General features: G+C 41.6%; 1 protein-coding gene across 1 annotated transcript; it reads right to left on the bottom strand.

The window, feature by feature from the left end:
- Positions 1 to 2,583: 2,583 nt before the first annotated feature.
- LOC115819465 (neural Wiskott-Aldrich syndrome protein-like) lies at positions 2,584 to 24,277 on the bottom strand. Its single transcript, XM_030782980.1, has 12 exons — positions 24,254 to 24,277; positions 17,002 to 17,094; positions 11,885 to 12,019; positions 11,427 to 11,513; positions 11,006 to 11,102; positions 10,373 to 10,396; positions 7,869 to 8,052; positions 7,295 to 7,337; positions 5,800 to 5,953; positions 4,739 to 5,277; positions 4,185 to 4,293; positions 2,584 to 3,772 (listed from the first exon to the last, which is right to left on the bottom strand). The coding sequence occupies exons 1-12, from the start codon at positions 24,275 to 24,277 to the stop codon at positions 3,711 to 3,713; spliced, it is 1,551 nt and encodes a 516-aa protein (XP_030638840.1). The 3' UTR covers positions 2,584 to 3,710.
- Between the last annotated feature and the right edge of the window lie 630 nt (positions 24,278 to 24,907).

Genomic DNA, 24,907 nt, shown 5'->3' with positions numbered 1-24,907 from the left:
TTTATAGTAGTATACATGGTATGAGCTTTAGTTACAGAACTGACTGCTGTCTGACTCACGGGGGTCAAAAGATTAGCCTTACCCTCTCAGAAGCAGGGCCCAAATAACAGAGCTGAAAAGAGAGCACATTAGTAATATGTGTATCAGAATAACTCTTAATCCAGGCCGGTCGTTTGTGTGTCTTGGAAAGATTCCCCGAACTTAAATCCACCCAGCAGCTGTTCATGGCAGACAGGGAACCACTTTCAGCTGCAGCAAATATACTTGACCAACCAGCCATTTTTCAAAATTAAGAAGCCATTTATCTAACAGAAGAAAGCTATATGATGATTTCATAGAGTGCTGGTTCTGGATGCTGATACATAAAGGATACCGTTTAATTTTTTTTTACTGATTCTTTCTCATGGCTGTGTATTTATAATAGTCAGGAGAGACAGGCACAGTGCAGCCTCTGTGTGGGGACATATTATAAAATGATACTCTCACCGTCGAGTGCGAAAGAACCTGATCAAGAAATTCACGATTACCAGCACTTAAAAGAAAGCTGCAAACTGAGATCTGTTTTAGATTGCTTCCTAAATATGATGTTTTATGCCAGATTCTAAGGAATGAAATGGAAAAACGTATTCATTATGAAGAGTAATTCCAATACCATGGACAATGTTTAAAAATACAGCAGAGTAAAGCTGCTGTTCTCTCAGGTCAAATACAGTGCATCAAAGCCTGTAACATAATATGAGGGAACTGGAGGCTGCACCTGGGAGAAGAGAGTCTGAGTTCCCTTAAAGCCAATGTAACTATTTCACCACGTGAGATTTGTATTTCACCACATCTATTATGGACAATTAAAGGATGAAGTCAGCATTTTCTGATATGATTCAGACTTCTGAAAACATACTGACCTTTTTGTCAATAAAGGTCAAATATGCCTCGTGAGAGACAAAGGGATCTACCTGTCAACTTCCCATCTCTTGCTCAATGTGAACCACCTGTCTGTCTGTGATCAGAACAAAGCAATCTGTCAAGATCAGGCTAAATGCATGTATAGTGACAAAGGGTTAATGTGCTCACGGTCCAAGAGCTATCTCTAATGAGTTAAACGAAATATTACTGCTCAACATACCTTTTTTAACAATGCATGAATTAACACTTGAGAAAGATCCAAAGCCAAAGAACATAACCAAGTTCAAGGACATTTTTTCAACGTAGCAAAACAAACATGCAATTTTTCAAACACTGTCAATGACAGTAACATCGGTAGATTTATTTATCAGACCTCCAAAGATCACAAATAAAATGACACAACTGTAGGTAATACAAATACACACAAAAATACACTCTTTCAAACCACCACATATTATGTGTGTATGTGAGCACACAACAACAGGTCTATTCAAACAAGGCCCAGTTTTTGTTCCTGCCTTGTCTGCCCATCTGTAAATGCACGGAGGCTGTCAACTCACTGTTCACAGCTCAGGCTGATATCGGCACAGCGGTGGGTGGGTGTCATACCTGTTATAATCCTCCTCCACACAGCTGGCAGAGCGCTCAGATACTCCTGGGAACCACATAAAACCCTCTGACAGATCAAGCACATGATAAACAAACAGTTCAGCCAAATGGTCACCACCTTCACGCATCACACACTTTGAGTTCTACAGCAGCATGACTCATCTGTCAGAAAAGGGACGAGAGAACTAACACCGAAGCATGTGCTGGATATTAGGAATGTAGGAATCAATGTCAAGTATGAGGATCATTTTAAAAATTGTGCGCTCTTCTGTACTTCAATGTGAGGACGGATGTCACGTGATGTACTGTTGCTATCTGTTTTCCTCCAAGTCATTGTTATGTTCAGGTGGTAGATTGGGGTTGGGGGGTAGTCTCTCCTGTTGTAAGTAGATAACAAACACAGTGAAAACACCACACAGACCGCAGCTGAGGGAATAAGAGTGAACAGCTATCTCTACCTTCAGAACTGTTCAACAGTCCCTTCCTTTCTGCTGGTCCTTGTGAATTAACTGTGTAAATAAAGGAGAGATATTAGCAGGGTTGAAATAGGACAATGATGCTATTAGGGCGGCTTAGTGCTGAATCTGCTGTGATATTATCCCTCCCCAGTCATCTCCATTCAGCCTGAAGGCCCTAGGGCAGCATCTCAAATGATGCTCTGCTTGATAAGTAGCTGATTAGGTGAATCAGACAAACATTTGCACAACTGAGCAAAAATGTGCAGAGTGGGGGTTTCAGGACTGGGTTGAGAAGCAGACCGGGGGTTGGAGACCAGAGTTGGGGATGATTTTTTGGATGCGCTATGGCTATGTCTCCAAAGCACATGCAAAGACCATTAGTTAACACTATGGGTCACACACATACACATACGTGTGCGCGCACACACACAAACAAACACTCATGGACACACAGACATAGATAAAAAGTCAACAAAAAGGGACATGATTGTCCATTTGAAACAACTTGTTCAGATTTTAAACCAGATTAACCAGACCCACTAAACAAAGCAAAAACTTAAAGTTCTGTAAATATTAACATTTATTTGAGTGTACAACTTTAATAATTCTTTTTGCAACCTAATTGCAAAGGTTTTATGTCCACATGGTTTCTTAATGCAAGGCTAACCCCAGCTGAAAAACAATAAAATAGCTGACATACAACACTGTTAAAAACAGCATTCAATCTTTCTAAATAGTTTAATGCTCTGGTGGGTGTTACAACCTGCATGTTTTTATTAGTGTTAAGCCATGGCCCCTGAAAAATATCTCACAGGGTGATGAGTTTGTTAAGACAGTACTTCTGCATGGCAACCATTAGTAATAGGACACCAAACTAAATGTCAGTTAGCTGTGTGTTTGTAAGATTAAAAATGACTTTAGTGTTATACCTGTTCTACTTTTATGTGTCCTGATTCAAACCATCCTGACCCCTTGTCTGACTGCTAAAGGGTACAAATATGTATTTGAAATCTCCTTAGTAATGACAATAAAACAAAACAAAAAACAACACAAAGTTAGTCATGAAACTACAAGAAACATCCTGTCTTAAGGTAGTGTCCCATGATGCCGAGAATTTTCCAATGCCATTGGATCAAGTCTTAGTAAATACAGCTGTGACACTGCCCTGCATTTGTTTAGTGAATTTTTGTCTTTTTTTTTTTTTTTTTGATTCGTGCAAAAATATAACAGACTCAAACTCTGAGTAAATTTACAATCAACAGAAATGGGGCTAAATATTCCAAAAAGCTGATTTTTAAGAAAATAATAGTGCTAAACTAAAATTTGAATAAGAAAAGTAAGGTACAGAAGATTAAGGTATGAAAATAGTGTTCTCGCTTTGACTAAAAATGACAACATGATGCATTTGCCAAACGTGTTCCTTATGTCTCCCTTCCACATTTGCGAAAGAAAAAAAAAATTCAACTCTACAGATCACGAAAACTTGATGTAAAATTGCACATGTTAATCCTGGAGAAAAAAAAAACACTTTACAGAAGATACATGACAAACCTTTACAGATTAAATGAGGTATTGCACAGATTAATAAAAAAAGCAAAAGGCAACAAAAATATACAGCAAATCGACAGACCATTTACATTATCATTTGAATACAATTTTACAGAGACAAGAACAATTTAGTGTCTTATTTATTCAGGGCATGGGAGGGGTTGGGGGGGAGTGTATATGGAGGTTTATTCATTAGTCATCCCACTCATCTTCATCCTCGAAGTCCTCTTCATCATCATCATCCTCATCTTCATCTATGGAGATAAATATAAAAACACACATTCATCTTCTGCTGATGAAAGTATGGCTGGCTGCAAAATACTGCTCAATACTCCACATGAAACCCACATCTCTCGTTATAAAAATCAACACAAGAGAGCAGAACCTGAATAAGTGAGTGACTATCAGGACAGACTGAACAGTTAGTTGCATGTTAACTGTAATCATGATTTTGGCCTGTACAATTAACCAACCATGAAAGGCCAATGTCAAATAGCTCCTTTCATTAATACGCCCACATATCCAGCAGAACCTAACTTTTCTCCAGTCATTAGTTATTTTCTTCATAAAGGCCCAGTCTGATTTATAGCAACGCTTAGAGAAACACTGTCAGAAAAAAGAGATTATGACAGAAGGGAAGTGTTAAGAGCAAGTGAAGTCTCAGACCTGAAGAATGGATGGCTTTACTCCTCTTCTGCATCACCTCCATCAAAGCTCCCACGATTCCTGAGGAGGGTGCGGGAGTGGGCGGAGCAGAGTCTGGGGCGTCAGTCACCTGGAATGAAGTCATGTGATTAGATGATCAGTCTGAAATGTGGTCAAGGTGCAAATTCACCAAATATTTACAGTTTAATTGATTATCATCAGATGGACAAAGAATTCCATTTGGTTACAAAGCACACCAAAGCAACTCAAAGCAGTAGTTTTACCACACAAAGCAGCTTCCTAACCCCGCATTTTGGCAGTGTATACCCATGGAGAGTACAAAGAAATATTTGAATTGTACAAGCTATGGCTTAGTAAACACAGCGTTCAATACAGTATACTTTCATTCAGTGAACAATATTATTTAACACACTACTTGCACTTAACAGTATTGAGTGCATTCATAATGATCCAATAACAACTTACATTTTTTAAAACATTATTCAGGGACTTAAAGTTTAGTTTCCACAATTTTATTTTCTTATGGTATTAGAGGATTAAAGGGAGTCACTCACGGTCTTGAGCTGGATGCCCTGTCGTATTTGGTCTAAGAGTGCATCACGGCCAGTGCTGGACACAGGAGGCCGATTGTTCTGGTCTACCTTCTTCAGCTGGGTGCCTTCACGAATCTGGTCCAGTAGTGCTGACTTACCCCCCATAGGAGAGGGCAGTGGCTCCCCTGAATCCATGTCTGGCAGAAGTGGAGGTCCTGGTGGTGGAGGCCCAGGAGGAGGGGGTGGGGGTGGAGGGGGTGGAGGAGCTCCTCCAGTACCCATAGGAGGAGGAGGAGGTGGAGGAGGTCCCTGTGGGGCCATGGAGGCAGGAGCAGGTGGGGGTGGGGGAGGGTGTCCTCTGGTGGGTGGTGGCGGTGGAGCTCCCATGCTTGGCCTGGAGGGTGGAGGTGGAGGGGGGGCAGAGCTGGGTGCTCTGGATGGGGGTGGAGGGGGTGGTGCACCTCTGCCTCCTCTGGAGGGTGGTGGTGGTGGTGGCGGCCCTGAGCTGTGGGGAGGTGGAGGGGGTAGGGGTCCACCTCTGGAAGGTGGAGGAGGTGGAGCTTAAGGGATAAAAATATTCAAACAAAAATTAACTTGCATATCACTTCAAACTAATTACACATTAGACACTAATGATACCCACAGCATGCTGGTGATAACAGGCTATCTGGCATGATGTTTCAAAACATAATTCATCTCTCGAGTGGAGAAGGTAAGAGCGTATCATTAACGATGCCAAGATAAACCACTTCGGCACTCAGCAACTTCGCACAAATAAAGCCTAGCCTGACTCATGCAAACTATCTGACTGGTTCATGTTAATGTCATTATAACTCTGAAAGAGGAAATATCATGCAGATCTGTTATTGAAACGGCACCATTGCACGCCCATGCAGAGTAACAGCGTGACCTACCGCTCCACCTGGGCGGTCCTAAAGAACACGTTACACATATTATTTTCCAACAGAACCATTTCAAATAATTCAATCTACATTGTATCTGCTGACTCAAAAGAAAGAAACAATCCAACAGAACAGCTGTCTGTTTAGCACAAACAACCACATACAGAGGAGTGAACTTACGTTGTCTGCGCAGCTCATTCTTCACAGCCTCCACTCCTCCTTTCTCCTCGATGAAGTCATAAATGACTTTCGATGTCTCCTTGTCTTTTAGATCGGTCTCTGAGATACCGCACATGTCAAAGAGGTTTTTAAGTTCTGGGTCCAGATTATTTAACTGCACAAGAAGAGAGACCAAAAAGAAACATCAGTTCAGTTACTAGTCAGTACAACAGCTCTGACTGGGCCCACAAATAACATTTTGAACACCACAGCTGTCTCCAGCCGGAGATCTCTCAGCTGGACTGGAATATTGTGTCTAGGGACCATTTGCTCCATAGTATTTGCATCGCCTGCATTTTCCCCCTAAGAGATATTAATAAAGTTTATACTTATGATCAGTGGAACTGACCAGATATTCCAGATTCTACAGTACTTAGCTCCATACCACTGCAGCACTCCTCTCCACTGTCTGATAGCATCAGTGTGGCCATCTAGTGGTGGAGTGGAGAGATTAATTTGCCTTGCATTGGTTTCTCTTCCTAATAACCATGGACATGAGGGGAGATGACTTAATGATAACTAGGTTGAAAGTGCCATAGTGCATGTGATTATTAATATTTCTGAACCAACTTCAGTTACATCTGGGTTGATAAACAAGGACAGCAGTAATAAATAAACTGATCAGTATAACTCGTTTATCATCATAATATTATAATGTTGGAGTTCATATTGCCATTAAAGAGTACTACTGTTTTTATTTTGATTCTATTTTAATGTTGTAATCATGTTCAATATTATACTCAATTATTTAACAGGCTTTTACAGGCTTAGTAAATCTAAATATTAAATTGCATAAGTTGCACGCGATGCTTAGCTGCTCCCAAAAATCTCCCTAAATCTAATTTTATGCCTTTTCTTCGATGTAAATCCAGATATGAAAAAAATATTATCTAATAAATCTTCTAGTCTCCAGTCTCTCCATGTGAATGGGACAATCTCAGACAAAAAATTGCGCATTACTGATCTGACATACGCAGAATTCCTTTTGATGACCTCACCCACTGAAATATAAGCCCATTTTTGGAGGGGTGTGGGGAGGGGGTGATGATTGTCTGGATTACAAAAATAAAGTTTTCTGCTGTCCATCCAAATCTGCTTGTGTAACAGGACTGATGATCACTGGGAGCTTTTCTATTCATGTCCCACAGGACAACGGGACAAAATGTTGATCCTGGCACTGTGGCAAACTGGAATCAAAAGTTCCAAGACCAATATCCGGTCCTCATCACAACACATTACACACAGATGCTCAGCAGTACTGAAGCTACAATCCTGGCCAATTGCTTTTTTTTTTCAAAGCAGAAATATATCAATAGAGAAATAGAGGATGCCAGTATGAATCTCCTCAAATATTTGACTGAAGTATACAGAACATTTAGAAGGAAGGCACTCAGATGTCCCTAACGGCTTTCCTGACTTCCTCCAATCAGCTTCTAGAGAAAGACAGAAGACTTACATCAAAGCCTGTGTTTGGATCCCAGCCTACATGCCCAATGTGTCTAAAATAAGAAATTGGATAGTTAGTACACTAAAACAATCAGAAAAGTAAGACAAACAAAACATACAGACGTGGCCGTAAATAGACAGAATGCTTAAAGTGGCGAATGGTGAAAACAGCACAGTACAGATTAAAGCATATCCAGGAATTAAAAGGTTATAATCATACACTCTCACTCTCACTTAGACTGTTACAGCTTTTAACTGATTCCTGAGAACAAGCTCCACATTACCAACAGTCATGTGATAGACACATTACATCAGATAAAGGACAGAGAGTGGGATCAGATAAAATAGCTCTCTTTATAATATTTAGTCCATATCATCGAATTTCTATAAAATACTATGGGGAGCAAAAATTGTGGTTATTTCACAAACAAGCCTTTAAACCTCAGAGAAACAGAACGTGCTTCAAGTATATTCGGCTCTGACGTAAAAGGATTTGCACAAGGAGCTTGAATAGTGCTCTGGCAAACGTAATAAAGTCCCACTAGCTGTGTTATGGACATACACAAAAAAGACAAATAACTCACTGGAAGTTGCTGGGGGTGCCAATGTCAGCCTTGGTGATTTTCTTTTTCTTGCCTTTGTTCTTCCCTTTGTCTCTTTTATTGAAGCCGCTGTGGACCATGTTGTTGAACTGGGAGTTGTTATGAAGGCGAACATTGTTGATCTCTGGATTCTTGATATCCATGGTTGCCATAGGCAAGGCAGGTCCTGCAGAGACAGACATGAACTCTTACAACGCCTCACGTATTTGCATACTATGCTTAGAGTCACTACGTCTGAGACTCAAGAAACTGGGAGGTAGGGATTTCCTGTGGTAAAGTTGCTGAACAAAGACCAGCTATGTTGACATGGGCATCAAAGGACAGACAGGACACAAACGCACACGCATGCGCACACAAACAACAACCTGCTTCCCCCGTCTCTCTGGGACACCTACCTTCAGAATCCCTCTCCCGTGAACGGGGTGATTTTAAAGGGCTAAAATTACAAGTCCCTTCTGTTGCCACCAGACCCACATCCAGCAGAAGGCTACCCATCTCCCCACAGCAGTGCTCATTAGGGCACAGGGGAAGATGTGAGGTAGGGTGGGAGAGGGGGGAATACAGCTCATCCTGAGGGAGGACCAGGCAATGCAGAGAAGTCAAACACCCCTCAAAACCAGAACGCCCTTCAGAAAGCTCTGTGGATGGAGCTGACAAAAAAGTGGTGCAGAACATCATGTCTACATCAGGCAAAGAGCGGAATGCTGCCTGAATCTACATCAGCACGGCAGACTTGTGTATCCGGTATGCGCGCTCATCCCAGGACAGCGACTCACTTGCAGTTTAAGGTCAGACTGCCAGTGTATGACTCCACCCCTGTCCACATCCATGGAGTGATGCCCAGCTGTCAGGCACCGCCTACTACGAGCCTGTTGTCTAATCCCGCCAAATTACGCGAGCTACTGCGTTTTACATAACCAACAAAGCCAGCTCTAATCCGACACAAATCCCTGAATTTCTTCAAAACACGATCAATCTCAATTCCCAATGCTCTGTACTGTTCAACCCAAAGGCAACAGCAGATGCAAAGTGCCCCCAGTCAATACCAGCAGCAAATGGAGGAATCCATAAAACAAGTTAAGGATAAAAGACAGGTTGGGAGAGGACACTTCATCAATCATACCAACCCCTATCAACAAATCTCATCATGACACCACCAGGATCTCCTTTTACATTTGGAGGTGTTGGGGACAACAACTAAACTGTCATCCACAGCAAACACCTCTGCCACAGGCAAAATCAAGTATGAAAAAAATGTCACCCACATTTTTAGAGACACAAACTCAGCCTGCCAAACTTGTAAGGCATCAACCCAGAAAAAGAAAAGCCTGGAAGGGTTAACATACTAAAATGTGAGCACAAGAACGTTAAAGGACAGGACATTTCAATGTTCTCTAAGAGGTACCAACAAAAGTGGAAGGCAAAACTTCAATTTCTTTCAGTGGAGCTGTGCATTCCATTAGCTCCCACATAACATTTCACAGCTTCTTTTAATGACATCGCTGTCTTCTCTGTCACTTCATTCTACTAGCCAGTGATGACTCCAGACTGCTAGCCCTCTTATTTGTCAAAAGAGCAGAGACAGCAATCTGGCAGGAAAATAAAAGTATGCCCGTTAATCACAGCTCAGGCAGGAGGAGTTCCGGTAAGAAAGACAGAAGCAATGTCCCCTGAAACTGCTTCAGTTGGAGTCTAATGTGTGAAACAGCAAAAGGAGGACTCAGTGTACCTTCAGACGAGAAGCTGCCAACACAAGAGAGTGTCAAGAAGAGTATGGGTTAGGTCAGAGCGAGCCTCTCCAGCAGCCACAAGAGGCCACTGTAGGCTTCTCAAACACACATTCCTAATGTGGCTCACTAAGATGTCCAAAATCTCTACAAAATGTCTCTGTTCACCAAGAAAACACTCTTTCCTAGCTAGATTAATCTACATGGGGTCTCTAAGTTTCGTGCTCAATTTCCACTTGCATGAAGGAGCTTAGGGTAGGAACTGGGGATAAACATAAAAGAGCTATGGCTCCATACTAAACCATAATGTATTGACTTTGGATTATCAGTTTAAAACACACGTTCACAGAGGGCTAAGAAGAGGGAAAAGACTGGGGGAGTGGCAGAGGGAAAGATGGAAGTGAAAGGCACTCTGGATGGGTTACACACATAGTGTAAACACCACTTCCACCCTGTGAACACAGCACAGCCCACAGTGTGAGGGAATATAGAACGAAGGGCACAATATCTGAAGGGAGAATTTGCTTCTTTGTGCGTTCACTGGGTATGAAGCATCCCATAGATTTGTGTTTTTCTTGAGATCTTTTTTTAAAATTATTTTTATAATTAATTATTGTATTTAATTGTGTTCATTAGGATACACAACATAAATATAGGCAGGTTCGTTCAACGCTGTGCAAGAGTGATTCAAATTTGGTCTTTTTTTTTTGTTTGTTTTTTAAATTTTGATCAAAATGGATTGCTTAATAAACAACCTACCATTTGGTGGGTCACGCCTTTTGTCTGCAAAACAAAATTAAGACCATTGTTACTACTTTTCATCAAACCTACAAAACTGAAATGTTTTTAGTGGTGTGTTAGTGGAAGAAGGAAAACTGCGATGAACTTTAAGTCCGGAAACCTCAGACACTTAAGTTAGTGTGCAGGCAATGCACAAAGGAACATGACAAACTGCAATAAGGCAGATTCTCACAGCAGTTCATCAAAAACCAGAGGTGTGCAGTCCCTACTGCATCTCAGCATAACTAGTTGAATTGGCTGACATAAACAGACATGTTAAGGAAGTTGTTAAGGTGTAATCAGCACCAGGAACAGAGATAATCAGAAGCAGAGCCAGTTGTAGAGCCAGTAGGGTCCCACTGACTTCAAAGAGCAGGACGTGTGAGTGGCAGCCATGGGGCTGCAGGGAGGCCGGAAGAACAGCAGCCATCATTAGAGAAGGAGAGTGAGAGGGAAAGAGACAGGGGGGAGAGAACGAGAAAGAGAGAGAGAGAGAGAGAGAGAGAGAGAAAGAGAGAGAGACTTCTCATACACAGACATACCATAAAATGTTAACGGAAGAACAGCAAAAGAGAGGGAAAAAATGCGATCTTGAGCAGTAGAGATATTTACCACTCTTTCGCTGTCTCCTGTTCATCAGGTCACTGACATTAGTCCGGAAACGCTTGAGCTCCTCTTCACTGGCAAAGTTGAGGCCAATCTGGCAGGTCTAGGAAAAAGTCAAGGAAAACCTCCATTACATGGTAATGTATACACACAAAATATGAAACAGATTATAGTTCAGATTTTGGGGGGATTACACTGTGTCTAAAGTACAATGTGACACTGGTGACTTATATAATCTTGATCAAACACAGGTTTCTCTGTGTAGTCAGAAAGTCTCCCAGTGCTTATCAGATAACCACAGTGGCACATACCTTATGGTCTACTGAAGCCTTAACAGTGTTTTTGACACACACATGAACAAATTCACATATAGATCTGTACACAATCAAGCAGAGGCCAAGCCAATATGGGACAAGTGAAGACTTACATCTCCTGGGAACGTCAAGAAGTATGACCTGGGAGAGCTGATTGTAAAGCCAAGGTAAAGTTCCTGTTCAAACAAGGTCTTTCCTTCCTGCAGAAACAGAGTATTGGGTTTGGGTATGAATATGTGATTAGGAATTCACTTCTGTGCTAAATCTCTGGCAAAATTTGAAAAGTCAAACAACATGAACTTGGAAACACTATGGATCTGAAGGATTTAACTCTGATCCTTTATTCTTTAAGTTATGCTGTTCTTTGTTTAGCTAATCTCATAACATCACTGACCAATTAAGAAGGTAAACATCTTTTTCCACATATAGACATAACATTTCCTATTTACAGAACATTGTTAAGTGGAGGCTTAAAAGCACAGCTGTAGAGCAAGCATTTTTGGAGATGTTGGAGAAATCCTCAAAGCTCCACGTAAAGCGTCTGACTCATAAGGTCGTGGTCTTCACTCACTTTGATATCAAACACACGGATGAAGTAGGATTTCTGAGGGTTATCCTTCACCAGACAGGCCACTCCACAGCACTTCTTCACCCATGATGAACCTCTTTCTCCTGCATACACCTGCACCACCGCTGAACTCAAAGTCTACAACAGGGAAAGAGGAGACATGGACAGTAAGAGCCATTAATCAGGACAGCTTTGCTCAGAGTCCGACAAAACATGCAGCCTTACCAGCAAACATACAGCAGCTTATAACGATTTTATCATTTAAAGAACCTTGACTTCAATGACTTCATTTCCAGAAATACTTTCATTTTCATTTGAACTCACAACAGTGTAAAAAGGTCGGGTCAACGAATAATAATTTCTGGTGGCTGTCAGTAGTGCACTTAGGGCTTGGCATTTACGTTGGCACTTTTGTCCATACACAAAACACAATGACTGTCAAGTTTTTTCAGTGTTTAGACCTAACAGGACATGACAGGTCACGGTACTGGCATACACGGTTTTTACTGAAAGACTGTGTAATATCAACGAGAAAGTACACTCTGCAGTGCCATTTATTTTTACAGCACAGGCACAAAGTTATGTCGTCTTCAATTATGTTTGAGTGCAGGAGACTATCCCATGCCAAGCAAGCAGCCCTTACTCAAAAAAAATCACTGCTGTATCTTGGCAATCTCCTCACGTGGCCACTCAGACACTGTCAGGCAGAAAGCAAAGGCACATACTCTGAGTAGACCGTTAAAGAGAACAGAGTGGTGCAGTGTAACACTATTCGCTGTCACACTTTCTGGTAAAGTTACATGGCTTCAAGGTTCAAAATGAATGCTAGTGCTACCTGACAAACGTGGATTTGAACAGTGAAACTTTTATAAGTCAACAAGTTGTTGCTGCCATGGTCTTACAATCAAATTTCCACCTAAACATCAGTATGAATGGAAGACTGTCTTTTGAGAGAAACTTTCATTTTGGAACTTCTGTACATAGATCTCAACCTTTAAAGTTTCCAGTCTCGAAATATGTTTTATTTAGCCAAATAGCTGGTTATGAACAACATTAAGACTCTGAATTACATATATTTATACGACTATATAGCAAACAACTGAGCAGCACACAACACATGCTACCCTATCATAAACATTCATCTTGACTGTTAAGCTTGCTACCATAGCTTTTCCCAATCCTGAGAGTATACAGTGGACAGTGGTCTATCCCACTCCTGTAATAGGCATCAAGTACTAAAAACTGACCAACAAAGTATAGAAAAATGTGCTGATGGAGGAGTGAGAGTGTCTTGTCTCTTTCTGTTGAACGCTGTGGAAGCCAGGTTCATCCAAGACACTTGAAGACAAGCATCAAACTTGCCCTCTCTTATGCTTTTATTTAAGAACGTGAATTTGTTTGTTAGATTTTTATTCTTGCTTTAAGACACAAGTACTGTGAATCAGAGCAGAAGCTTTCCTTATTCATCCATTATTACAGATGACCAAACGTGCATTAAAAAAAAATCTGAGGCGATTCAGAAGAACTCTCTCTCTGGGAAGAAAAGAGTTACCTAGTGAGATAACTGCAGCATGTGGAAGAATGTTCAGCAACTCTGAAGAAAAGAGCTGGATTGTAAAAGAAAGAAAGCAAGAGAGACAAACAGAAGTGTTGGCTCAGCACAGCACTTTTGGAAATTAGCGATGAGTGTCCCTTCCTGGCAGTCTGTTGGTTTACATAATGCAGAACAGCATAGCCAGCCACACAGACAAAAAAAAAACCAAAAATAAAAAAAAAAACTTGCAAGCAGACCCATCAGGAATGCAACCAACTTTCAGGTCTTAGCAGTTAGGAAACGCCACCAATGCCAGCCTGTTAGCACATTTAAGTGGTTTAACACACACAGTCAGAGGTAGCAGAGGTTTGTTTCCTTAAAAAAAAACAACAACAAAAAAAAAAAACCACATCTCCCATCTATTTTAGCCTTTTAGTTCCTGTTGTAATGAGAAGGCATCCATTCCAATGAATGGTAGGTTTTTATCGCTTCATCTCACTGGTGAGGCACAGTGTGCTTTATCATGCACTTCATCACTAATCACCAGTACCAGGCTCAGGAAAAGTCTGCAGGGAAGTACTGAGTGATGATACTGCTATTCAGTGGTCTTGAACCATGACATCACCAGACTATGAAGGCCATACACACAATCACTGGTTATCAGTGTTTCACTCAGGTGGTCACTGCCATGCAAATATGGACATCTACTCTCTACCGCAGCATGGCTGAAGGTAAACAAAACTGATTGTGAGGATTTGGTGTATGCGAAAAACCCCAACTGCAATTCACGGTCTGCGACTCTGATGACATAAGAGATTTCTTCATTAAGGTCAATTTTTTTTTTTTTTTCAATCAAAAATAGATGGTAAGAATAAATGGACACCGATGCCTAAGACATGCCATGTAGAAGCAAAGTGAACTTTGGAGTGACAAAAAAAATGCAACTTTAAAAAACAAACTTCTTTGCGAGTGGAAACATTCCAAATTCAAGGCATGATTAAAGTTGAAAATGTGTGAGAGATTTTCTCCTTTTCTCTCTAGTTCCATTGTAAATGCTCACGTACAGACGGAGCTCAGAAACTCTCAGAACAGAGCTGAGGGGTTCAGAGCTGCTGAGCTGGCCACATTCATGTGAATAAGAAAGAGGAGAATAAAATGAACCACACTGCACAGGACCACAGCACTTCCTGCAGGAGAGGACTGCTGATCAGGCAATCTGTGCCTCTCTCTTTCTCAATTCACTCACTCATTCTCTCCCTCCCTCCCTCTCTGTGTGTCTCTCAGTGGCTCAAGTGTGAACTGGAATTGGTCCATGTCTCTGCCCACAGTCCCGAGAGTGAGGGCTGCAACGTGAATATCAACTAGTGAAACCGCAGCATGGCTTATAGTTTCAGTGATCAGCCATTCATGTCGAGGATAGGCTCAACTTCACCACAACTCTTACTAATCAGAGAGGCCTCTGTATCACGATCAAGGCGTGTGCCCTACACCCACACTAGTCATGTAGCAACAAGCATTTGGGTGTACATCACAAGTGGAAAACTAGAAGACAGTTAGCCTGTTTTTTTTTGACCAGGGTAAGGCAATACATGGCAAGCTTCAGGGTGTTAACATGGAATGTTAATATATAACAAGTTAGAGTAGGTAGCGCATGCTTTGAGAGGACAAGCCATCATCTAAGGATTTTTCCTTTCCATTCCCTTCACTATAGGCATTATATAATATGAAATTGTTTGCGTGAGATTTCATTTCTGAATGGTCTGTCATGCAGAAGGATGACAGGAATGTATACTATGCATGCTACAAGTGTTACTTCACCAATGCACAATGGTGACTGGTATGTCAGAAGGACAACGTCAGTCATTGTTTATACAGGTGTAGGGTGTCACCTTAACATGAGCAGGAGTACGAGTGTGACTGCCACAAGACTTCTCCAAACTTTGCTCTCAAATGAGGAAGAAGCAGCTCCACTGCTTTATCAAACACTGCCTTACTATTGCAGAAATACCACAAGTAATTCAGAGGAATGAGGAACCAAAGCCTGTTTTATGGCACTGACTCACAGGTCACACCAGATCAGAGCACAAATACCTAATGAATTAAACGTTGGCATGCATATGAACGTACAATAAGGCCGAGAATAAAATATATTACGATGACATATCCTTTAATTTACTTAGGACAGATATAAATTTTTATTCCTGCTGATTGAAACATTCTCAATTCTGTTTGTGCAATGTCATATCAAAATACCAAAAAAAGACAGTGCTTAAATATCATATAATGCAGCTGGCTAATTTCAAGTTGAAAAGAAAAATCTCTAGCCCATTAATTCTGCCTGTTGACGGAAATTTCAAACAATTTTTTGAACTGAGACTTGTAAAGCTCCAAAACAACTTAGATTAAACTCTAGATTGTGAATGCTGTCAGCAGAACACAGTCTAGGTGGCAGAATGTCCGTCTTGTTCTGACACAGAGGATTTAGACTATCGCGGAATTTAAGATAATTACAAGAAAATCACGTACGCAGTGCCAGCTTCTTTTCAATGGGGAATCTGAGAAGGGCGGAAGTATTTTACGACGCATTGTCAGGTGACTGATTTGAACTGCTGTATGAAACATAAGGCAGTTCATTTCAGCCTGTATGATTTGGCAGGAATGTAGACGTATGTACCGTGGTGGATGAAAAAAGTCAATCACTTCAGGCGACGAGGAAAACTTTGCTCGTATATCTTTTCATTTCAATACCAAACGCAACTCATTGAAAAGCCTGACTTAATAAGAAATTTATTAGAAATGTTATATAATTCACAGTAATGAGCCACGATTGATCCATCCACGCCATAAATCAAAGCAGTACTAGTGCTTATTTCTGAAATTACAGTCGTGGGCTGATTCTAGAAAACATTTATAGTAATGATAATAGTTTGAAAAACAACCTTGGCACTGCTTACATGTTTACGATGTTAACCATATCCAGTGTCACGGTTATACTAACTTGTCTGTAATTGTGTAGTCCATAGTTGCTCGTGGCCTGTTTTTGTATTAATATGACACTCACACATGACCAACCAGGAATAAGGATGTTACCTAATATTTAACTACTATTATTTACATCCCAGCCAACTGACTTTACTGAAACGAGTTTAGACGATGGGTTAGGCTACGTAAACAAGTACAGCAAGACGTACACCTTGCTAGCAAGCTAGCACCGGGCTTGTCACTGCTTTCAAGAATATTAGAATCGCCCTAGGCCTCGTGGACTGGTTGAAACTTTTCAACGCTTTGTAACAAACAATTCAAGAAATTGCTCACAAACTATTATTGCCCCGGATTAACTGTATGTATAATGGAACCAAACGTTACAATGAAACTGTGTCTCACAACGGGACAAAACTACTAAGTCTTACTAAACCACCTATTATCATTAGAGTTATCCAAACTAAAGTGCAAAGCAATAGCCTAAATCATTTGGGTCGCCACACAGCGAGCCATGCCAAGGACTTGCTGTATCCATGTACGACTGTCCTGTACGCAAGGGTTATGCACAAGAAATCCATAAGAAAGTAAACGTAGATAAACTTACGCTGCATTTCCTGCCCAGATGACTGAAGAGCACTTCGTTCTCTTGTGGAGTTAGCAGTAGAGAGCTGACATTTGTAGGCCGTCGTGGCGCCTGCTGGCCACTCATCTTAACTATTACTCAGAGACAGTTCGATCCTTACTTACAATAAGGGAATTTAGTGAGAAAATATGTGGTCATTGATCACCGATCACCGTGGCCTGCAGCCGGACGGTCTCATCGGCTGCAGGCTAACTTCAGAAGAGGCAAACTGGAGAAGGACTTCTCTATTATTCCAAGTCTCAATCTCAAACAGCAGAGCCTTCTTCGTCGTCAGAAAATAACAGCAGACTCTCGACTCCCTTAACAATCAAATATCGAAACTTTCATCAGAACTCCACTGCAACATCTAGACTCGATCCAACATGGCAGCAGCATAGTACAGCATTGCGCATGACAGACACTGAGACGGCGATTCTGATTATATTTACGTGTGATTTAGAGCGCTCAGACTTGTATCCACAGCTAAGTTAATGTTGTTACTAAAAACCTGTGACACGATACGATTCTAAAATGTCATCCAAATCAACTGACAGTTATCTTTAAAGCTGTGCGATTTGCTTTATGTCCTTTGACTGGTGCGTTTTATGATAGGAATGCAGTGTGTGAACGGAATCCGCGCAGAATGGGCGGAGCCAGAGCAGGTTGCCAAGTTGATGTTATGTTAATCAGATGAGAGTGGGGTAGAAATGTGACGTGTACCCAAATATAAAGGCTGAAAACGAATGCCTAGATGACATTTATACGCATAAACACGTCTCAGTTACCCATCATTTAGCGATCCAGTAATTTCGATGTATGTCGTTTTATGCATTTCCTATGTGACATAAACTCATTGTGGCAGTAACGCTAAGCAGAACTGTGCTACTTTGAATATGTTCATCATGATTTCAAAAACATGAAAAAATAAATAAATTTAACACAGGCATTACACTCTGCCCCAGTTACCACACATGGCCTTGGGGGCCGCGGTGACAGGGCAGAAACCATGTAATGCGTCACAGCACATACTACAATGCAGAACACATGCTCACTCGCAAACTTCTCTTCTCACAGATCTCACTGACCATGTCTGATACTGACAGTTTTTGGGCCCACTGGCATTTTTTAAGCATAGGCTTGGGTGAAGAATGTAAGGAAATAGGATTAAAGCATTTTTTATATTATACCCCTGGAGAGAAAAACTGTGGCACATACATTCACTCAGTATTGAGCATACCTTGAGCAAAACATGACTAATTCTGATGCGTCAAACATATAGTGCTTTTAACATAGTACATCTCTTGTGAGGGAGACTGCTTAATGTAAGGCAGCACCAAATACCAGTTATCTAAAAGCCTGTGGCCTTTAGTAGTAGGTGTTGGGTAATTCACTTCTGCCCAGGAGCATTTTGTTTCACTATTCACTACAGGAACGTGACACAAAGAGACAGTTCTTGAAATGTCACAGAACACACATGGTTTTGGGATGATATATAAATTGGGAATGGTTACTCATGGTTTCATTAGTGGATCTTGAGAACTATTGCACTTCCCTGTCATGGAGTAGTGGCCACTCCCTATACATGGTTAGGCAATGAGGTAAAGAGAACAACAGAACCTGTGGAACCAGCTATGCAAGAAAAAGAACAGAGAGAGAGAGAGAACGAAAGAAAGAAAGAGGGGGAGGAAAGAAGGGGAGATAAAGAGGGAGAAAAGAGAAAAGAGAAGAGAGAGAGAGAGAGAGAGAGAGAGAGAGAGAGAGAGAGAAAGTGGGTCAATCAGGAGAAGAGCATGACAAACCTACACAGGAATAGTTGGGTAGAAGAAAGACAAGGGCCCTCTACTTCCTGCTTAACTTGCTCTGAAACCCTCCTCATTTTCCTATCTGTAAACGTTTCAATGACAGCTAAAGCTTTAATAGATAATGTTGAAGTGTTTTTTAGTCATTAATGTAATAGGTGATTTGGGCCTTGTTGTTCTGAAAGCAACTCAAGCCTTCTCGGTCTTTATGAATCATTTTCCCTGTGACTACCTCAGTGTTTTATAATGAAGTGAACACAAAGACATGCTTTTCAGAGTTTTGCCGATGTTGTTCAGATTCTGCCAGTAACAGCAGCACTTGGAATGTCTATCTAAAATGGTACCAGTATTAGATTTGTAAGGCAAACTCATTCATAATGAGCAATTGTCTCATACACAGATAATCTGCTGTCCTATCAGTTCATGTGTTGAATTAATAAAAGCAAAAAAAAAAAAAAAAATCATGCATGATATCTTCATACAGAGGTAGATCCTTGTGTGTCTGGACTGGTCAAACTTTGGCAGTGCTCATTCCTCCCTATGGCCAATGGACTAAGCCAGATTTGGTGGCGTGAGTAGCAAGATACAGTAAACAAACATAACCTATGAAAAATCTTACATACAAACAAACACTGACAAATGGTTTAGGGGAAATTTGGGTTAGTGTGGATGAGTAGCTCTGGCTGAGTGTTGACTCAGGGCTGCGTCTGGCAGTGCTGGCACACAGTTTTGGTTTATTTAGTGGCCTAAACACCAACCCCTTCAAAGTGACCAAAGCAGAACTGGGAGACCTACACTGTATGTGCTATTGTAATTTTTGGAGAACCATTACACATTGAGCTATTGTCATAGTAAATAGTTAGCAATGTGGAGGGTTGACAAGGTCTGTAGGCCAAAAAAATCAGGAACCAGGTTGGAATTTCCTCTGAGTAAAACATTTTTATTTATTTGTTTATGTTAGTTTATGTGTGCTACGTATTTTTTTAGCATTATTAAATCAGATGACAATCTATTCACTGATCAAAATTGACAATAGGAGACACACACACACACATATATGTATGTATTTATAGTACTTTATTGGACACACACACACACCAGAGCAGTGAAATGCAGCCTCCACATTTAACCCATCCTGTACACCAGTGAGCAAGCAGTGAGCGCACACACACACACACACACACACACACACACTAGGAGCGGTGGGCAGCCGCAGGCGCCCGGGAACCAACCCCAGGTCTTTTTGTCAGCACCTTGGTCAAGGTCACTGGCAGGAATATTAATCCTAGCACACATGTCTTTGATGGTGGGAGGAAACTGGAGCACCCCGAAGGAGAATCATGCAAACACGGGGACATGCAAACTCCACACAAACTCCACGCAGAGAGGACCTGGGATTCGAACTCAGGGTGAGGCAACAGTGCTAACCCCTGAGCCACTGTGAACCCCTACAGGGAGAGAGAGAGAGAGAGAGAGAGAGAAAGAGAGAGAGAGAGAGAGAGAGAGAGAGAGAGAAACAGAGACAGAGACAGATACAGATACAGAGACAGATTCATAAACTCTCAGCAGAGCATATATATAAAATTAACGCAAATAAATCACATAGCAGAGTAGACTTTGTAATGATAGCAAGGGTCAGTACATTTCCGCTTTTGTATAAATTTTTTCCTTACCCAGTGTCACACAGGCAATTCCCATGTAATGAGGGAGCTAAACAAACAAGATTTGTCACTCCCACAAAAATGTGAGATATATAATGTTTCACCATTGTCATTCACTCTCACTCTCACACTGAGCAGTTTTCCAGATCATACCTGCGGGCGTCGCCACCCTAAGCATTCTTACTTTAACTCCAACACAAGTGCACCTGTTCAACTCAAAAAATTATTTGAGATCTAGAGAATGATTGGAGCTTGAAAGATTCTTTTAAAAGAGGAATGCCTCCTGCTGCATTCCTCTTGAACTCAAAGAAAGCTTTAAGCCTGGACCTTACGTCAGCAAATTTAAATTACAAAATGACTGCACTTCATGGACATTGTGTTTTCTGTCTTATTTCTTACTATAAGTCTGAATATACCCACTAAATTATCTTTTAACCTAAGCACAATGATCACTGATGTTGATATCAGTGATCATCCTTCTATTCTATTTTGTTTTGTTTCAGCAAAAGCAATCCACATGATGACAACATAAAAAGGCTTTAGCAAAAGTGTAGGTGCCTTTGAATGTTTTCCATTAAGATATATTTACATTGAGTCAGAATAACTTCATACAGCCATAGTCACTAGCCTTTGTGCTTCAGTTTGTAAAATAGATTGTGAAGTTTTGAAAAACAGATGATGTCGGTTTGAGTTTGTAGTGCACATGGTCACTAGGGAGCAAACACACAAGACATGTATACTGAGCATTAGTGAGGAAATGGCCTGGTTGTCCTGAAATTCCCAGTCCTGGCTCAGCTGACACACACACACACACACACACCCTCTCACTGCAGCAGTAGCTAAACACAGTCTGCAAGTGAAGTGGAAATAATATCATAACATGGTAACATGGTCAATTATTTGCATGCCAACCAAACAGAAATAATTGATTATGCAATGGAAAAAAATGATTACAGAGGAAGGAGAGAAAGAGAGAGAGAGAGAGAGAGAGAGAGAGAGAGAGAGAAGGGAGAGAGAGGAGGAAGATGGAGAGAAAAATGCAGTAATTCGGTATGCTAAAAGATAAGCCACGAGAAGATTAGTTTAACCCTCAAATCATTCAGTTACTTACCATTGTTGTTCTGTGTCCAAAATCATCCCTTCCCAGAGTTTATTTCTGCTGAGAGAGGGTGTGTCAGTTCTCACTGACACAGCCAAAGGTATGGAGAGAAATAAACACCCATTTAATCATAGCACTGCAGATATTAACACCACATCCTCAAAATCTGCACAGTCTTGTTGGAAACAGAGGTAGTAAAGCAGTCAGCAGCTTTCACCACATTTAGAAACCCAGCTGAGGATTAAATATTAGCAACATGAGCACTGCTGTCCAAGAGGTCAGCAATGTTTGCACAGCATACTTTTCTTTTTCATTCAGAGTTGCTGAACTATACTCCCAACTGTAGGAAATTAGCATTTCTGTTTCACACAAGATAGCAGTATTTACCAAGAGAGAGAGGAAGAGACAGAGACAGAGACAGAGACAGAGACAGCACACATAAAATTACTAATCACAACTATGTGCAAGAGTCTTTCCACTCAGGAATATTTATGAATGAATGAATGAAAGAAATGGTCTGTTAATTTCAAAACAAAAACATGTGCTACTTAGTACATATTTAAAAAATGGACATGTTAACATATGAAACAAGAATCAGCTCTCTACATTATGGTGCTTGGGATTCTCTTAATGACTGACTGTGACATGTTCATGGATAGCACTTGAACCATAAACAGGACGTGGCAATGGCACCATCCTGTGGTTACTGTAGCACTTGGCCATTTGTCTCCAATGTTTTCTGAAGACTGTACCAGACTTCCTGATGACGTAGCATTTGGCAAATACACACTGACTACTCTCTGCTTGATCCCATGTGTGCACACTGCAAAGGGAACTGACCTTTAAAAAAAAAAAATTCAAAACCAACACCCAAACACAAAAGTGTATTATCACCTACTACAAAACCCTCTTCAAACACGTGCCACTTGATTCAATCATTAAACACGGTTCATATTTATTTGCTTATTTATTTACTTAATTTGTACTTGATTGTTTTATTTTAATATTTCCTCCTCAGCCGAATATAACGCCTGACTCTGTGCTTGCCTATGATACAGTGTACTACCCTACTATGTGTACACACATTGCCAGGGCATGTAATGTTCTCCTGTAACTACATCTCATAGCACCTGTGTGTTAGTGAATCACAGGCGTAGGAGGGGTCAGTCACAGACACTAGCAACAAGACACAATTCTGAAACACAAGGCCTATTCTTTCACCCGTGCCTCCCTATATTTTTGCACTTTTCGTACAGCAGCAAAAATGAGGGTGCACAGGACAGACAGTAAACTACATCTGTCTGGCAGGACTACCTCATTCTCTAAAGTCTTATCTACTGGCATCTCTGGGGTTAGGCCACTGCATAACACAACATAACCCTGAGGTGAGTCGTTCAGTCTGGCTCCAAGACAAACTTGGCATGCAGTGACCATAACAAGACATTCCTGATAGACAAATAGAGTGTGAGGGCACTCGTGTACACATCTCTCGCCAGTGTCTTCTCCCCACCTAGGAGGAAGAGAGGTTTGTTTTTGCAGATCCTGACAGTTGCTGGAAGCCGGTACCACAGCAGCTTGTGCTCCTAGGTGGATTCATGCTCAGGTTCAGAGAGTCGTCCCGTAAATCCTGTAAAATGTTCGAGAGAGGGGCTGCATTCTGAGGGGATGTCCAGGTAATGTGTGTTTTGCTTTTCATGGAGGGATCAGGTTTAGAGGATGATTCCTCTTTGAGGAATGAACTGTGGCTAACCTCATGGTGGAGTAAATGGATACACTTGTACACACACAGTAAACAACGAAAAGTTTAATTATAGTAGCTCAAAGTTATTATATCAAATCATGGGATTCTCTAAAAGTGTAAATATATGGTAGCAGTTATACCTGTGTAGAGCTGTTACTGAAGAACAAACTCACAAAGTTTTTCCTCAAACAGGAGAAAGAATGGATTTGTCCACTCTGAAGAGCAGGGGCCATGTGCTGTTGCTGCCTGTCCTCTCTCTGTCCCTCTCTCTCTTTTCTCCTCTCGTCACTCTCTTCGGAGTCCCCAGCACTGCCTCATCATACCTAACCAATCAATCTCTGCCCAGAACAGCGGCTCCACTTTTTGATGGACAGCCTTTCATTGTGACATGGAACATACCCAACCTTACGTGCAACAGGTACAACATTTCACTGGAAACTTCAGCTTTCCAAGGTATCAGCAATCCTGCCAAGGTTCCTGACCAGTTCCTCACCCTATTCTACGTAGACCGACTTGGATTATACCCTCATGTGGACCCTGAAGCCAGGAAGCAGTTCTATGGAGGCATTCCCCAAAGAGGGAACCTAAAGGCCAGCTTAGCGAAAGCTAGAGATGACATAATCCATTACATCCCATCTGAGACTTCCTCTGGTCTTGCAGTCATAGATTGGGAGAACTGGAGACCACTGTGGGAGAGGAACTGGGGCTCCAAGAAGATCTACCGTACGCTGTCAATCAGCCATATCCGGCAACGAAAGCCCACCCTTTCTGCACGTCAGGCAACTGCCATTGCTAAGCAACGCTTCCAGGCAGCAGCCAAGAACTACATGTTGGAGACCTTGCAGCTGGGGACTCAAATTCGGCCAAGCTACCTCTGGGGCTTCTACCTGTTCCCCAACTGCTACAACTATGATTGGGAAGAGCCGGGCTACACGGGCCGCTGCTCTGAGGAGGTCATGAACCAGAATGATCGTCTGCTGTGGCTGTGGGAGGCCAGTTCGGCTCTATACCCCTCTATTTACCTGCAGATCTCACAGGGTGACAGTCATGTTGCCGCTCTTATGGCACGGAACCGAGTCCAAGAGGCTCTGAGGGTAGCAGCGCTCCCTGACCGGCCTTACACCGCCCCTGTCTATGTCTACACTCGGCCAGTCTTCAGTGACCAGAATAAACGACTCTTGAGCCAGGTGAAAATCTCTACTTGTTTTACACCACACCTATATGATAGGCTTTAAGCCCAATTTATACTTCTGTGTCGAATCTACACCATAGGTACGGCGTAGGCACGGCGTAGCCTGACGCGCACCTTCCTAGAAATGTAACTATGCGTTGCTGTGACGCGCATCAAAGCAGACCACAACAACTGTGATTGGTCTGCTTGGTAGCATCACCCTCCTTCTGCTCAACTGGTTCAGTGGTCGTACACACCATCTCCTCCAATGTCTTCTATCTTGTCTGCATTGCGGTAATATCAGTAAAAGTAACTGTTTTTCAACATTTGTTAGCTCCAACTCCAACATGATCCACTAAGTTTCAGTTGCAAAATAGCGAACTGAGTGCTCGTTATTTTGAGAGCTCCGTTGGTTTG

Source organism: Chanos chanos, chromosome 1 (genome assembly GCF_902362185.1).
Source record: "Chanos chanos chromosome 1, fChaCha1.1, whole genome shotgun sequence".
NCBI lineage: Eukaryota > Metazoa > Chordata > Actinopteri > Gonorynchiformes > Chanidae > Chanos > Chanos chanos.
Note: the sequence above shows the minus strand (reverse complement) of the source record. Positions and strands in the feature narration are given on the sequence as shown.